The following is a 14,600-nucleotide window of genomic DNA, read 5'->3' on the forward strand; positions in this document are numbered from 1 at the left end:
TCAGATGGTCAGACGACCAAATGATAAACACATCGTCTACATACCTCCCATACCATGCGAGGCATGTGGAAAATGAATTGGTGTCAGAAAAACTGCTCCTCCCACCAAAAAACAAAAAGCTTAGCCCGAGCTGGTGATGACTTTGCTCCCATTGAAGCACCCGTGCGCTGCAAATAAAAATTGTTACCAAACATAAAATAATTGTGTTTTAACACAAAATCTACCACCTCAATAATGTAATGTCTCAAATCCACAGAATATTTAGAAAATCTCATCAGTATATCCGAGATAGCTGATAATGCCAGGTTTTGCGGAATACTGGAATAGAGCGATTCAATGTCACAAGTAAGCCACGACAGAGAATCGCTCCATGTGAATTCATCCATGATTTTTAGCAAGTGCTTAGTGTCCTTGATATAACTTGGGCATTGCATAACCAGAGGTTGCAGTACTGAGTCCAACAACTCGCATAGGTGCTCATTAAGGGATCCGATCCCCGACACGATCAGACGCATCGGCGGCGGAAATCGGTCCTTATGCAGCTTGGGTAGCGAGTGGAAGATAGGAATAATTGGAGCAGGCACGAAAATATAATCCACTTCTTTTTGGGTCAAAATAGATCTGGCTTTCCCCTCTTCCAACAGAGTCAACAGTTCTTTTTTAAAAGGTTCAGTGGGATCCCCACAAAGTTTAAGGTAAGTTTTATCATCAGATAGTAGATTTTCATTTAAATTTATATACAGTCCCGTGTCCATACATACTACCGAGCCGCCTTTATCGGCGGATCGGATCGTCAAATTTTTGTTTTTCTTTAATTTCATTATGGCAGCAGCCTCCTTTTTATTCAAATTAGGACATTACTTTTGATTGTAGATTAACCAAATCTTTCATCATAAGGTCCTGGAACCAATCAAAAATTGCTGGTCTGGTCTGTATGGGGTAAAAATTTTGGTTTTTAGTGGAGAAGGTATGTGCAGTATTCACTTCATCACAAATTGATATCCCACTATTTTCAAGGAGACAGAGATCTCTAAAAGCAATTTGTTCTGCTAACGTATGCATTAGTGGTAAATCAGGGTTTATAGAAAGTTGAGGTGGGTCCGATGGTTCATCAGCATTTTCCACAAAAAAAATGTTTCTTAACTGTTAAAGTTCTCACAAATTTATTTATATCCAAAATTGTCCGATAAACATCAAAATGATGTGTAGGAGAGAAAGCCAGTCCTTTCCACAGGACCGAGGTTTCTTCATCTGTAATGATTTGTGCAGAAATGTTAATGACTTGAAAATCCTCTTTTATTACTTTTTCCATTTGTCCTTGTTACGCTCCGAAGCTCTTCTTCCTATGTTTTCTGCCACCGCGCCTTCCTCGTTTTTTGACTGTCTTCTCGCATTGCGATTCTTGTGAGTGTTCACATATTGTGGTTCTGAGTCCCCGCTAGTGTCCGTGGTATCTGAACAATCTGAATTTTCAGTAAACTCCTGGTCAGAAGAACTAAATTCACATGGAGTGATTCTCTGTCGTGGCTTACTTGCGACACTGAATCGCTCTATTCCAGTATTCCGCAAAACCTGGCATTATCAGCTATCTCGGATATACTGATGAGATTTTCTAAATATTCTGTGGATTTGAGACATTATTGAGGTGGTAGATTTTGTGTTAAAACACAATTATTTTATGTTTGGTAACAATTTTTATTTGCAGCGCACGGGTGCTTCAATGGGAGCAAAGTCATCACCAGCTCGGGCTAAGCTTTTTGTTTTTTGGTGGGAGGAGCAGTTTATTTTTTCTGACACCAATCCATTTTCCACATGCCTCGCATGGTATGGGAGGTATGTAGACGATGTGGTCATCATTTGGTCGTCCGACCATCTGACCGTTGATGCATTCATGACATATATCAATAATAATCGGTTCAATCTTAAAGGGGTATTCCAGGCAAAAACTTTTATATATATATATATATATATATATATATATATATATATATATATATATATATATATATCAACTGGCTCCAGAAAGTTAAGCAGATTTGTAAATTACTTCTATTAAAAAATCTTAACCCTTTCAGTTCTTATGAGCTTCTGAAGATAAGGTTGTTTTTTTCTGTCTAAGTCCTCTCTGATGACACCTGTCTCGGGAAACGCGCAATTTAGAAGAGGTTTGCTATGGGGATTTGCTTCTAAACTGGGCGTTGCCCGAGACAGGTGTCATCAGAGAGGACTTAGACAGAAAAAAACAACCTTAACTTCAGAAGGTCATAAGTACTGAAAGGATTAAGATTTTTTAATAGAAGTAATTTACAAATCTGTTTAACTTTCTGGAGCCAGTTGATATATAAAAAAAAGTTTTGGCCTGGAATACCCCTTTAAGTCCCAGGATGCCCTTGGTCCTAGTGGGGTTAAAAGGTCAAAAGATTAAAATATATAAACTAAGAAGACACTGTGAAGTACGGGGATATACTTGGCAGGCCTGGAGAAATATTTTTCTAAAAGATGTTTTTATGTACTTGATGTATTTCTAGGTGTATATTAATATATATATATATATATATATATATATAAATATATATATAATCCCAAAATAAAGCAGCACTACTTATCCAGTCCAACCAAAAAATTGGTGCCAGCGTCCCAAAGGACTTGATCAGAGTCCATCCAAGATAAAAACCAGATACAGGCGCAGCACTCCAACAAAATAAGTGATTTAATGTCTCATGTCAGCATTACAACGTTTCAGCTCCTCCTGGAGCCTTTTTCAAGCATGCTTGAAAAAGGCTCCAGGAGGAGCTGAAACGTTGTAATGCTGACATGAGACATTAAATCACTTATTTTGTTGGAGTGCTGCGCCTGTATCTGGTTTTTAAATATATATATATATATATATAAGATGCAGAAAATATAGCAGCACACCCAGTAGTAAAGTGCAAAAATCGGGATTTATTGACCCATATCAGATGCGACGTTTCGACGGCATCCCGCCATCTTTTTCAAGCATGATACACAGGTTACAACATCCGCATTATATCAGGTGTGTAATTAACAAACAATCAAGTATAAAAAGTGCTATAAACAGTGATCAAATATACAATCATGGGAGTAAAGTGTATACAGAATATAAAAAATGTAAGTGACAGACTCAGTCAATCATAACATGAATATAAATTAAGTACAAAATATATAAAATATATAAAATAAATTTTGTACTTAATTTATATTCATGTTATGATTGACTGAGTCTGTCACTTACATTTTTTATATTCTGTATACACTTTACTCCCATGATTGTATATTTGATCACTGTTTATAGCACTTTTTATACTTGATTGTTTGTTAATTACACACCTGATATAATGCGGATGTTGTAACCTGTGTATCATGCTTGAAAAAGATGGCGGGATGCCGTCGAAACGTCGCATCTGATATGGGTCAATAAATCCCGATTTTTGCACTTTACTACTGGGTGTGCTGCTATATTTTCTGCATCTTGGATTATCTGAGCTGTCTGCGATTGGGACTGCTATCCTTGCCTGCACCCCAAGACTTGCAGAATACGTGGTTGTGCTGCCTACCCTCTACATATATATATATATATATATATATATATATATGTCAAAGAAGAAAGCAGCACTCCTTAAAGCGTGAGTAGCTGCCTCCAGCTAGAGTCCGGGTCCAGGATCCTGCATACGTAGTTCCAAGGAAAATGCTGTGGCACTCAAGGTATGGTGAAAAAATGAAAACTATTTATTCATCCCAAATGTGCAAAGAGCAACGTTTCAATGGTCTCACACCATCATTATCAAGTGGCTTCATAATGATGGTGTGAGACCATTGAAACGTTGCTCTTTGCACATTTGGGATGAATAAATAGTTTTCATTTTTTCACCATACCTTGAGTGCCACAGCATTTTCCTTGGAACTACGTATGCAGAATCCTGGACACGGACCCTAGCTGGAGGCACCTACTCACGCTTGGAACTATATATATATATATATATATATATATATATATATATATATATACACAAATCAAAAACATATGTTGCAGTCTCTTGTAATACCTTTTTTATTGGACTAACAGAATTTTGTAGAGACAAGCTTTCAGGATTCCTTCCTTTATCAAGTCCAATAGACAAGGACTAATGATCAAAGGACTTTATAAATTATCAGGGAGGAATTCCGAAAGTTTGTCTCTACAAAATTCTGTTAGTCCAATAAAAAAGGTATTACAATCTGCATCACTGGACTAATATGGCTACTCACATTTACTATACAGATATACACATACCAGAAGATGGTTTAGAACCCTGTGATGTCACACATGCTTGTGATGATGTCACCGTAAGCTGTACAAGGAGGTGCGCGCCGGCTGCAGTCTCTTCAGTGTGTTTTGCATTCACAACCTGTGGTGCAAAGTGTTTGTTAGAGAGTTTCTATTTGCGATAGAGAATTCAAGATTTTGACCGTTCCTTGTCTGAAGAGAGAACCACAAGGTAAGTCTCAGCCTCTTCTATTCATACATACACAGGGCTTTTTGTTTGACAGGTTTTTTTATTGTTGTTGCTTTTTTTTAGCAAAAAAAAAACAAGAAATTAATTTCCAAAAGAAATAACAAAAGTTATATTTCTCATAACATTGTGACAATACTTGGCTTAGGCATTAAACATAATAAAACGCACAGATAGTATCATGACCAGAGCTTTTTCTTGCAAAACTGCTAAGATGCAATTATGCCCAAAAAAGCCCCCAAGAGTCCTAATTCATGAAGTTCTAAAAGATATAAGTCTATGAGAAAGATTTGGTGGTGTAGTAAAAGAATGACAGAAAGATTAGGGCAGAAATATAATATTATATAATAGAATTCTGTGTGTACTAACAATAGAAATACTCCGGGTACTCCGAAAGGGAACATTTTCAAATCAACTAGTGGCAGAAAGTCATATAGGGGACGAATAGATCCCAATGAGGTGGGGTAGGTTCATTATTAGTAAATGTATATAGCAGGATAGCCCAATTGTATCTACAGTATGAAGTTCACATGGCCCAGTGACCATACAGCCAAGCCCTTATAATCCGCCATTACTAGGACAGATTCAGGGTTGTCAGATATTACTAGGACCGGACAGGTTTAGGGTTATCAGATATTACTAGGACCGGACAGGTTCAGGGTTATCAGATATTACTAGGACCGGACAGGTTCAGGGTTATCAGATATTACTAGGACCGGACAGAATCAGGGTTGTCAGATATTACTAGGACCGGACAGGTTCAGGGTTATCAGATATAACTAGGACCGGACAGGTTCAGGGTTATCAGATATTACTAGGACCGGACAAGTTCAGGGTTATCAGATATTACTAGGACCGGTGTTACGCCGAGCGCTCCGGGTCCCCGCTCCTCCCCGGAGCGCTCGCTACACTCCTCTCACTGCAGCGCTCCGGTCGGTTCCACGGACCCGGGGCGCTGCGATACCGCCTCTGGCCGGGATGCGATTCGCGATGCGGGTAGCGCCCGCTCGCGATGCGCACCCCGGCTCCCGTACCTGACTCGCTCTCCGTCAGTTCTGTCCCGGCGCGCGCGGCCCCGCTCCCTAGGGCGCGCGCGCGCCGGGTCTTTGCGATTTAAAGGGCCACTGCGCCGCTGATTGGCGCAGTGGTTCCAATTAGTGTTTACACCTGTGCACTTCCCTATATCACCTCACTTCCCCTTCACTCCCTCGCCGGATCTTGTTGCCTTAGTGCCAGTGAAAGCGTTTCCTTGTGTGTTCCTAGCCTGTGTTCCAGACCTCCTGCCGTTGCCCCTGACTACGATCCTTGCTGCCTGCCCCGACCTTCTGCTACGTCCGACCTTGCTTCTGTCTACTCCCTTGTACCGCGCCTATCTTCAGCAGCCAGAGAGGTTGAGCCGTTGCTAGGGGATACGACCTGGTCACTACCGCCGCAGCAAGACCATCCCGCTTTGCGGCGGGCTCTGGTGAAAACCAGTAGTGACTTAGAACCGATCCTCTAGCACGGTCCACGCCAATCCCTCTCTGGCACAGAGGATCCACTACCTGCCAGCCGGCATCGTGACAGTAGATCCGGCCATGGATCCCGCTGAAGTTCCTCTGCCAGTTGTCGCTGACCTCACCACGGTGGTCGCCCAGCAGTCACAACAGATTGCGCAACAAGGCCAACAGCTGTCTCAACTGACTGTTATGCTACAACAGTTACTACCACAGCTCCAGCAACCATCTCCTCCGCCAGCTCCTGTACCTCCTCCGCAGCGAGTGGCCGCTTCTGGACTACGACTATCCTTGCCGGATAAATTTGATGGGGACTCTAAGCTTTGCCGTGGCTTCCTTTCCCAATGTTCATTACACTTGGAGATGATGTCGGACCAGTTCCCCACTGAAAGGTCTAAGGTGGCTTTCGTAGTCAGCCTGCTGTCTGGAAAAGCCCTGGCTTGGGCCACACCGCTCTGGGACCGCAATGACCCCGTCACTGCCTCTGTACACTCCTTCTTCTCGGAAATTCGAAGTGTCTTTGAGGAACCTGCCCGAGCCTCTTCTGCTGAGACTGCCCTGTTGAACCTGGTCCAGGGTAATTCTTCCGTTGGCGAGTATGCCGTACAATTCCGTACTCTTGCTTCTGAATTATCCTGGAACAATGAGGCCCTCTGCGCGACCTTTAAAAAAGGCCTATCCAGCAACATTAAAGATGTTCTGGCCGCACGAGAAATGCCTGCTAATCTTCATGAACTTATTCACCTAGCCACTCGCATTGACATGCGTTTTTCCGAAAGGCGTCAGGAGCTCCGCCAAGATATGGACTCTGTTCGCACGAGGCGTTTCTTCTCCTCGGCTCCTCTCTCCTCTGGTTCCCTGCAATCTGTTCCTGTGCCTCCCGCCGTGGAGGCTATGCAGGTCGACCGGTCTCGCCTGACATCTCAAGAGAGGACACGACGCCGCATGGAGAACCTCTGCCTGTACTGTGCTAGTACCGAACACTTCCTGAGGGATTGTCCTATCCGCCCTCCCCGCCTGGAAAGACGTACCCTGACTCCGCACAAAGGTGAGACAATCCTTGATGTCCACTCTGCTTCTCCACGTCTTACTGTGCCTGTGCGGATGTCTGCCTCTGCCTTCTCCTTCTCTTCTGTGGCCTTCTTGGATTCTGGATCTGCAGGAAATTTTATTTTGGCCTCTCTCGTCAACAGGTTCAACATCCCAGTGACCAGTCTCACCAGACCCCTTTACATCAATTGTATAAACAATGAAAGATTGGACTGTTCCATACGTTTCCGCACGGAGCCCCTTCTAATGAGCATCGGATCTCATCACGAGAGGATTGAACTTTTGGTCCTCCCCAATTGCACCTCGGAAATTCTCCTTGGACTTCCCTGGCTTCAACTTCATTCCCCAACCCTGGATTGGTCCACTGGGGAGATCAAGAGTTGGGGGCCCTCTTGTTCCAAGGACTGTCTAAAACCGGTTCCCAGTAACCCTTGCCGTAACTCTGTGCTTCCTCCAGTAACCGGTCTCCCTAAGGCCTATATGGACTTCGCGGATGTTTTCTGCAAAAAACAAGCGGAGACTCTACCTCCTCACAGGCCTTATGATTGTCCTATCGACCTCCTCCCGGGCACTACTCCACCCCGGGGCAGAATTTATCCTCTCTCTGCCCCAGAGACTCTTGCCATGTCTGAATACGTCCAGGAGAATCTAAAAAAGGGCTTTATCCGTAAATCCTCCTCTCCTGCCGGAGCCGGATTTTTCTTTGTGTCCAAAAAAGATGGCTCTCTACGTCCTTGCATTGACTACCGCGGACTTAATAAAATCACGGTTAAGAACCGCTACCCCTTACCCCTCATCTCTGAACTCTTTGATCGCCTCCAAGGTGCCCACATCTTTACTAAATTGGACTTAAGAGGCGCCTATAACCTCATCCGCATCAGAGAGGGGGATGAGTGGAAAACAGCATTTAACACCAGAGATGGACACTTTGAGTATCTGGTCATGCCCTTTGGCCTGTGCAACGCCCCTGCCGTCTTCCAAGACTTTGTTAATGAAATTTTTCGTGATCTGTTATACTCCTGTGTTGTTGTATATCTTGATGATATCCTAATTTTTTCGGCCAATCTAGAAGAACACCGCCAGCATGTCCGTATGGTTCTTCAGAGACTTCGTGACAATCAACTCTATGCTAAAATTGAGAAATGTCTGTTTGAATGCCAATCTCTTCCTTTTCTAGGATACTTGGTCTCTGGCCAGGGACTACAAATGGATCCAGATAAACTCTCTGCCGTCTTAGATTGGCCACGCCCCTCCGGACTCCGTGCCATCCAACGTTTTTTGGGGTTCGCCAATTATTACAGGCAATTTATTCCACATTTTTCTACCATTGTGGCTCCTATTGTGGCTTTAACCAAAAAAAATGCCGATCCCAAGTCTTGGCCTCCTCAAGCGGAAGACGCCTTTAAACGACTCAAGTCTGCCTTCTCTTCGGCTCCCGTGCTCTCCAGACCTGACCCATCTAAACCCTTCCTATTGGAGGTTGATGCCTCCTCAGTGGGAGCTGGAGCTGTCCTTCTACAAAAAAACTCTTCCGGGCATGCTGTTACTTGTGGGTTTTTTTCTAGGACCTTCTCTCCGGCGGAGAGGAACTACTCCATCGGGGATCGAGAGCTTCTAGCCATTAAATTAGCACTTGAGGAATGGAGGCATCTGCTGGAGGGATCAAGATTTCCAGTTATTATTTACACCGATCACAAGAACCTCTCATACCTCGAGTCTGCCCAACGGCTGAATCCTCGTCAGGCCAGGTGGTCTCTGTTCTTTGCCCGATTTAATTTTGAAATTCACTTTCGGCCTGCTGATAAGAACATTAGGGCCGATGCTCTCTCTCGTTCCTCAGATGCTTCTGAAATTGAACTCTCTCCTCAACACATCATTCCTCCTGACTGCCTGATTTCCACTTCTCCAGCCTCCATCAGGCAAACTCCTCCAGGAAAGACCTTTGTTTCTCCACGCCAACGCCTCGGAATCCTCAAATGGGGTCACTCCTCCCATCTCGCAGGTCATGCGGGCATCAAGAAATCTGTGCAACTCATCTCTCGCTTCTATTGGTGGCCGACTCTAGAGACTGATGTGGTGGACTTTGTGCGAGCCTGCACTATCTGTGCCCGGGATAAGACTCCTCGCCAGAAGCCCGCTGGTTTTCTTCTTCCTCTGCCTGTTCCCGAACAACCTTGGTCTCTGATTGGTATGGATTTTATTACTGACTTACCCCCATCCCATGGCAACACTGTTATTTGGGTGGTCGTTGATCGATTCTCCAAAATGGCACATTTCATCCCTCTTCCTGGTCTTCCTTCAGCGCCTCAGTTGGCTAAACAATTTTTTGTACACATTTTTCGTCTTCACGGGTTGCCTACGCAGATCGTCTCGGATAGAGGCGTCCAATTTGTGTCTAAATTCTGGAGGGCTCTCTGTAAACAACTCAAGATTAAATTAAATTTTTCTTCTGCATACCATCCTCAATCCAATGGACAAGTAGAAAGAATTAACCAGATCTTGGGTGACTATTTACGACATTTTGTTTCCTCCCGCCAGGATGACTGGGCAGATCTTCTACCTTGGGCCGAATTCTCGTATAATTTCAGAATCTCTGAATCTTCCTCCAAATCCCCGTTTTTCGTGGTGTACGGCCGTCACCCTCTTCCCCCCCTCCCTACCCCCTTGCCCTCTGGTCTGCCCGCTGTGGATGAAATTTCTCGTGATCTTTCCATCATATGGAGAGAGACCCAAAATTCTCTCTTACAGGCTTCTTCACGCATGAAGAGATTCGCGGATAAGAAAAGAAGAGCTCCTCCCATTTTTTCCCCTGGAGACAAGGTATGGCTCTCCGCCAAATATGTCCGCTTCCGTGTCCCTAGCTATAAGTTGGGACCACGCTATCTTGGTCCTTTCAAGATTTTGCGCCAGATTAATCCTGTCTCTTACAAACTTCTTCTTCCTCCTTCTCTTCGTATTCCTAATGCCTTTCATGTTTCTCTTCTTAAACCACTTATCATTAACCGTTTCTCTCCCAAATCTGTTCCCCCCACTCCTGTCTCCGGCTCCTCGGACATCTTCTCCGTCAAAGAAATTTTAGCATCTAAAAAGGTCAGAGGGAAAACCTTCTTTTTAGTGGATTGGGAGGGTTGTGGTCCAGAAGAGAGGTCCTGGGAACCTGAGGACAATATCCTGGACAAAAGTCTGGTCCTCAGGTTCTCAGGCTCCAAGAAGAGGGGGAGACCCAAGGGGGGGGGTACTGTTACGCCGAGCGCTCCGGGTCCCCGCTCCTCCCCGGAGCGCTCGCTACACTCCTCTCACTGCAGCGCTCCGGTCGGTTCCACGGACCCGGGGCGCTGCGATACCGCCTCTGGCCGGGATGCGATTCGCGATGCGGGTAGCGCCCGCTCGCGATGCGCACCCCGGCTCCCGTACCTGACTCGCTCTCCGTCAGTTCTGTCCCGGCGCGCGCGGCCCCGCTCCCTAGGGCGCGCGCGCGCCGGGTCTTTGCGATTTAAAGGGCCACTGCGCCGCTGATTGGCGCAGTGGTTCCAATTAGTGTTTACACCTGTGCACTTCCCTATATCACCTCACTTCCCCTTCACTCCCTCGCCGGATCTTGTTGCCTTAGTGCCAGTGAAAGCGTTTCCTTGTGTGTTCCTAGCCTGTGTTCCAGACCTCCTGCCGTTGCCCCTGACTACGATCCTTGCTGCCTGCCCCGACCTTCTGCTACGTCCGACCTTGCTTCTGTCTACTCCCTTGTACCGCGCCTATCTTCAGCAGCCAGAGAGGTTGAGCCGTTGCTAGGGGATACGACCTGGTCACTACCGCCGCAGCAAGACCATCCCGCTTTGCGGCGGGCTCTGGTGAAAACCAGTAGTGACTTAGAACCGATCCTCTAGCACGGTCCACGCCAATCCCTCTCTGGCACAGAGGATCCACTACCTGCCAGCCGGCATCGTGACAACCGGACAGGTTCAGGGTTGTCAGATATTACTAGGACCGGACAGGTTCAGGGTTATCAGATATTACTGGGACCGGGCAGGTTCAGGGTTATCAGATATTACTAGGACCGGACAGGTTCAGGGATATCAGATATTGCTAGGACCAGACAGGTGCAAGGTATCAGATAATACTAGGACCGGACAGGTTCAGGGTTATCAGATATTACTAGGACCGGATACGTTCAGGGTTATCAGATATTACTAGGACCGGACAGGTTCAGGGTTATCAGATATTACTAGGACCGGACAGGTTCAGGGTTATCAGATATTACTAGGACCGGACAGGTTCAGGGTTATAAGATATTACTAGGACCGGACAGGTTCAGGGTTATCAGATATTACTAGGACCGGACAGGTTCAGGGTTATCAGACATTGGTAACCTCAGGGAAGTGGTCTCCTTATAAAACACTTATAGAGAAGCGTCTTCTTCTGAGGCTGCGATGGTCTTAGTGTTATCTTGTGGTTCTGTGCTGGACATTTCTGCTCTGTATGAAGGATCTATTGTATAATGACAGGAATGATTACATGTTGTCTAATGTGTTCACTTATCTCTCTCTCTCTAGTGTTTTCAGGCTCTGACCTGTGACCATGGCCTCTCCACAAGACCCATTGCTGAAGGAGGAGGAAGAAGCAATGGAGGACCATAGTGATATGGATGTAGAAAAGGGCGATATCCCTGAGAGGCAGAACCTGCCATCTCTAAGCGTGATGTCCACCGCACGTTCCATCATCACCGTAGTGATCCTCGCCTTTGTTAATTTGCTCATTTATGCAAATCGCTCCAGCGTGGCAGGGGTGCTGCCTTATATACAGAAAGCATATGACACCAATGCTAGTCTGTCCGGCTTATTGAATACATTGTTCATTGGAAGCTACGTGCTGGTCGCACCAATTGCCGGATATTTGGGCGACCACTGTAATAAGAAATATACTGTTTGCGCAGGAGTCATCGTTTGGCTGAGCATGACACTTACCCTGTCATTCATCCCTGACGGGTACTTCCTGCTCTTCCTGCTGACAAGTGGACTGGTTGGGGCCGGAGAGGCGACTTTCTGCACCATCGCCCCCTCCATCATTGCAGACCTTTTTACAAGTGACCAGCGGACCCGCATGCTGAACGTGTTTTACTCCGTCATACCTGTAGGCTGCGGACTAGGATACATCATCGGGCCCAAAGTGACTGATGCAGCAAGGGGCGATTGGCACTGGGCATTTCGGGTCACCCCTGGCCTGGGCCTCATAGCTGTGGCTTTGATGATGTTGGTCACAAAGGAGCTTCCAAGAACGACTACAAACGGGAAAAAGAACAACAAATCCCAGAAGTTTGCCAAATGGACGACAGATCTGAAAAAACTATTTAAAAATCGAAGCTTCATGTTAACCACCATGGGATCGACGGCTGTAGCCTTCATAGTGGGAGCCATAGGTGTATGGGGTCCGTCATACCTGACCCACGCACGAACACTCCTACAAGAGAAGGACCCTTGCCGTGCTGAACCGTGTGACTATCACGACATCCTAATATTTGGTGTGGTTACAGTCGTTTCCGGCATTCTGGGAGTTGTAGCAGGGACGGAGATAAGTAAAAGATATCGCAAATCCAACCCACGCGCGGACCCGCTTGTGTGTGGATGCGCAATGATGCTCTCCGCCCCTTTTCTTCTGTTGGCATTGACTTTTGGCAACATCAGCCTCGTTGCCACCAACATCTTCATCTTCATCGGAGAGACGCTTCTGTCAGTAAATTTCACCCTCATATCTGACATTATACTAAAAGTAGTAACTCCGTGGAGGAGATCTTCAGCCCTGGCCGTGCAGATGACAATCTATCACCTCCTAGGTGATGCCGGCAGCCCGTACCTCATCGGCCTGATATCTGACACCTACGAACGAGGATATGCCAAATCCCCTCTTCTGAAATACCGCAGCCTGGAGTATGCCCTCATGACCTGCACCATAATGGCAGTCATCGGAGGGGCCTTCTTCATGGCCACGGCCCTATATATAGAGAGGGACGAAAAAGAAGCAGAGATGGAATCAGAACCTCCGTCATCCTCCTCCTCCTCACTGCTTCCTGCTGATGAGGACCGCGCTTCAGACTGAGGAAAAGTCATTGCTTACCTTTATCTCGTTTATTTCATTAAAAAAAAATTAAGAAAAAAATAACTGCATTTGTTCTATGTTCCACTTTACCCCTTATTCTCTACCCAGGGGCGGACACAGACAGCAGAGGGCCCTTGTGCAAAGAATGTGCCTGTGCCCCCCCCCCCAAAACATCAATTGTTCAGCACCCCCCTCCATGTGTCACTTACTCAGGTGGACCACCATATGTCACTTGCTGTATAAGTTTCTAATTATTTATTAAGGCATCCCATATGCCGCAGCTCATTCAAGCCCCCCACATTAGGTATCATAGATTCCCAACATTAGGTAGCATAGATTCCCCACATTAGGTAGCATAGTTTCCTCACATTGGGTAGCATAGTTTCCCCACATTAGGTAGCATAGATTCCCTACATTAGGTAGCAGTTCCCCCACATTAGGTAGCATAGTTTCCCCACATTAGGTAGCATAGTTTCCCCACATTAGGTAGCATAGTTTCCCCACAATAGGTAGCACAGATTCCCCACATTAGGTAACATAGTTTCCCCACATTAGGTAGCATAGTTTTTCCACATTAGGTAGCACAGATTCCCCACATTAGGTAACATAGTTTCCCCACATTAGGTAGCATAGTTTCCCCACATTAGGTAGCACAGATTCCCCACATCAGGTAACATAGTTTCCCAACATTAGGTAACATAGTTTCCCCACATTAGGTAGCATAGTTTGCCCACATTAGGTAGCACAGATTCCCCACATTAGGTAACATAGTTTCCCCACATTAGGTAACAGAGTTTCCCCACATTAGGTAGCATAGATTCCTCACATTAGGTAGCTATACCATTAGGTAGCCGACGTCCCTCGTCAGACCCCGGTCGGCCGGAGGCAGACTCACTGTCTAAAGTGCCCGCTGCGCTATTATACCCTGCAGCTGCTTTAGAACAGTGAGCAGCGGCGGCGCCAACCCTACCATGAACCTACTAGGCACAAAAAAAAAGGGGGGCAGCAAAATGCCGCGCCTGAAAAGTGCCACCTGGGACTTATGGTCCCACCGGGTCCCATAGTAGGGCCGACCAGAGGCGGCTCTAGACTTTGTGAGGCCTTAGGCGAAACTTGAACATGAGGCCCTGCTTTATTTTCTGCTGAAATTACATGGTGGTCCGGCTGTGAGATGGTTATACTGTGACATCACTGTGTATTATCCCTGTACTGTGACGTCACTGTGTATTATCTCTGTACTGTGCCATCACTCTGTGTATTATCCCTGTACTGTGACATCACTGTGTGTATTATCCCTGTACTGTGACATCCTTGTGTATTATCCCTGTACTGTGACATCACTGTGCATTATCTCTGTACTGTGACATCACTGTGTGTATTATCCCTGTAATGTGACATCACTGTGTATTATCCCTGCACTGTGACATCACTCTGTATATTATCCCTGTACTGTGAC

The 14,600-nt window shown here is 45.9% G+C and overlaps 1 protein-coding gene across 1 annotated transcript; it reads left to right on the forward strand.

Moving 5' to 3' along the window:
- The first annotated feature begins 4,379 nt into the window (after positions 1-4,379).
- On the forward strand, positions 4,380-13,167 carry LOC130357889 (protein spinster homolog 1-like). The gene is made up of 2 exons (XM_056560631.1): positions 4,380-4,496; positions 11,605-13,167. Exon 2 carries the CDS (start codon positions 11,630-11,632, stop codon positions 13,142-13,144), a length of 1,515 nt encoding a protein of 504 aa, XP_056416606.1. The 5' UTR covers positions 4,380-4,496; positions 11,605-11,629; the 3' UTR covers positions 13,145-13,167.
- Positions 13,168-14,600: the final 1,433 nt, after the last annotated feature.

This window comes from Hyla sarda, chromosome 2 (assembly GCF_029499605.1).
Source record: "Hyla sarda isolate aHylSar1 chromosome 2, aHylSar1.hap1, whole genome shotgun sequence".
NCBI lineage: Eukaryota > Metazoa > Chordata > Amphibia > Anura > Hylidae > Hyla > Hyla sarda.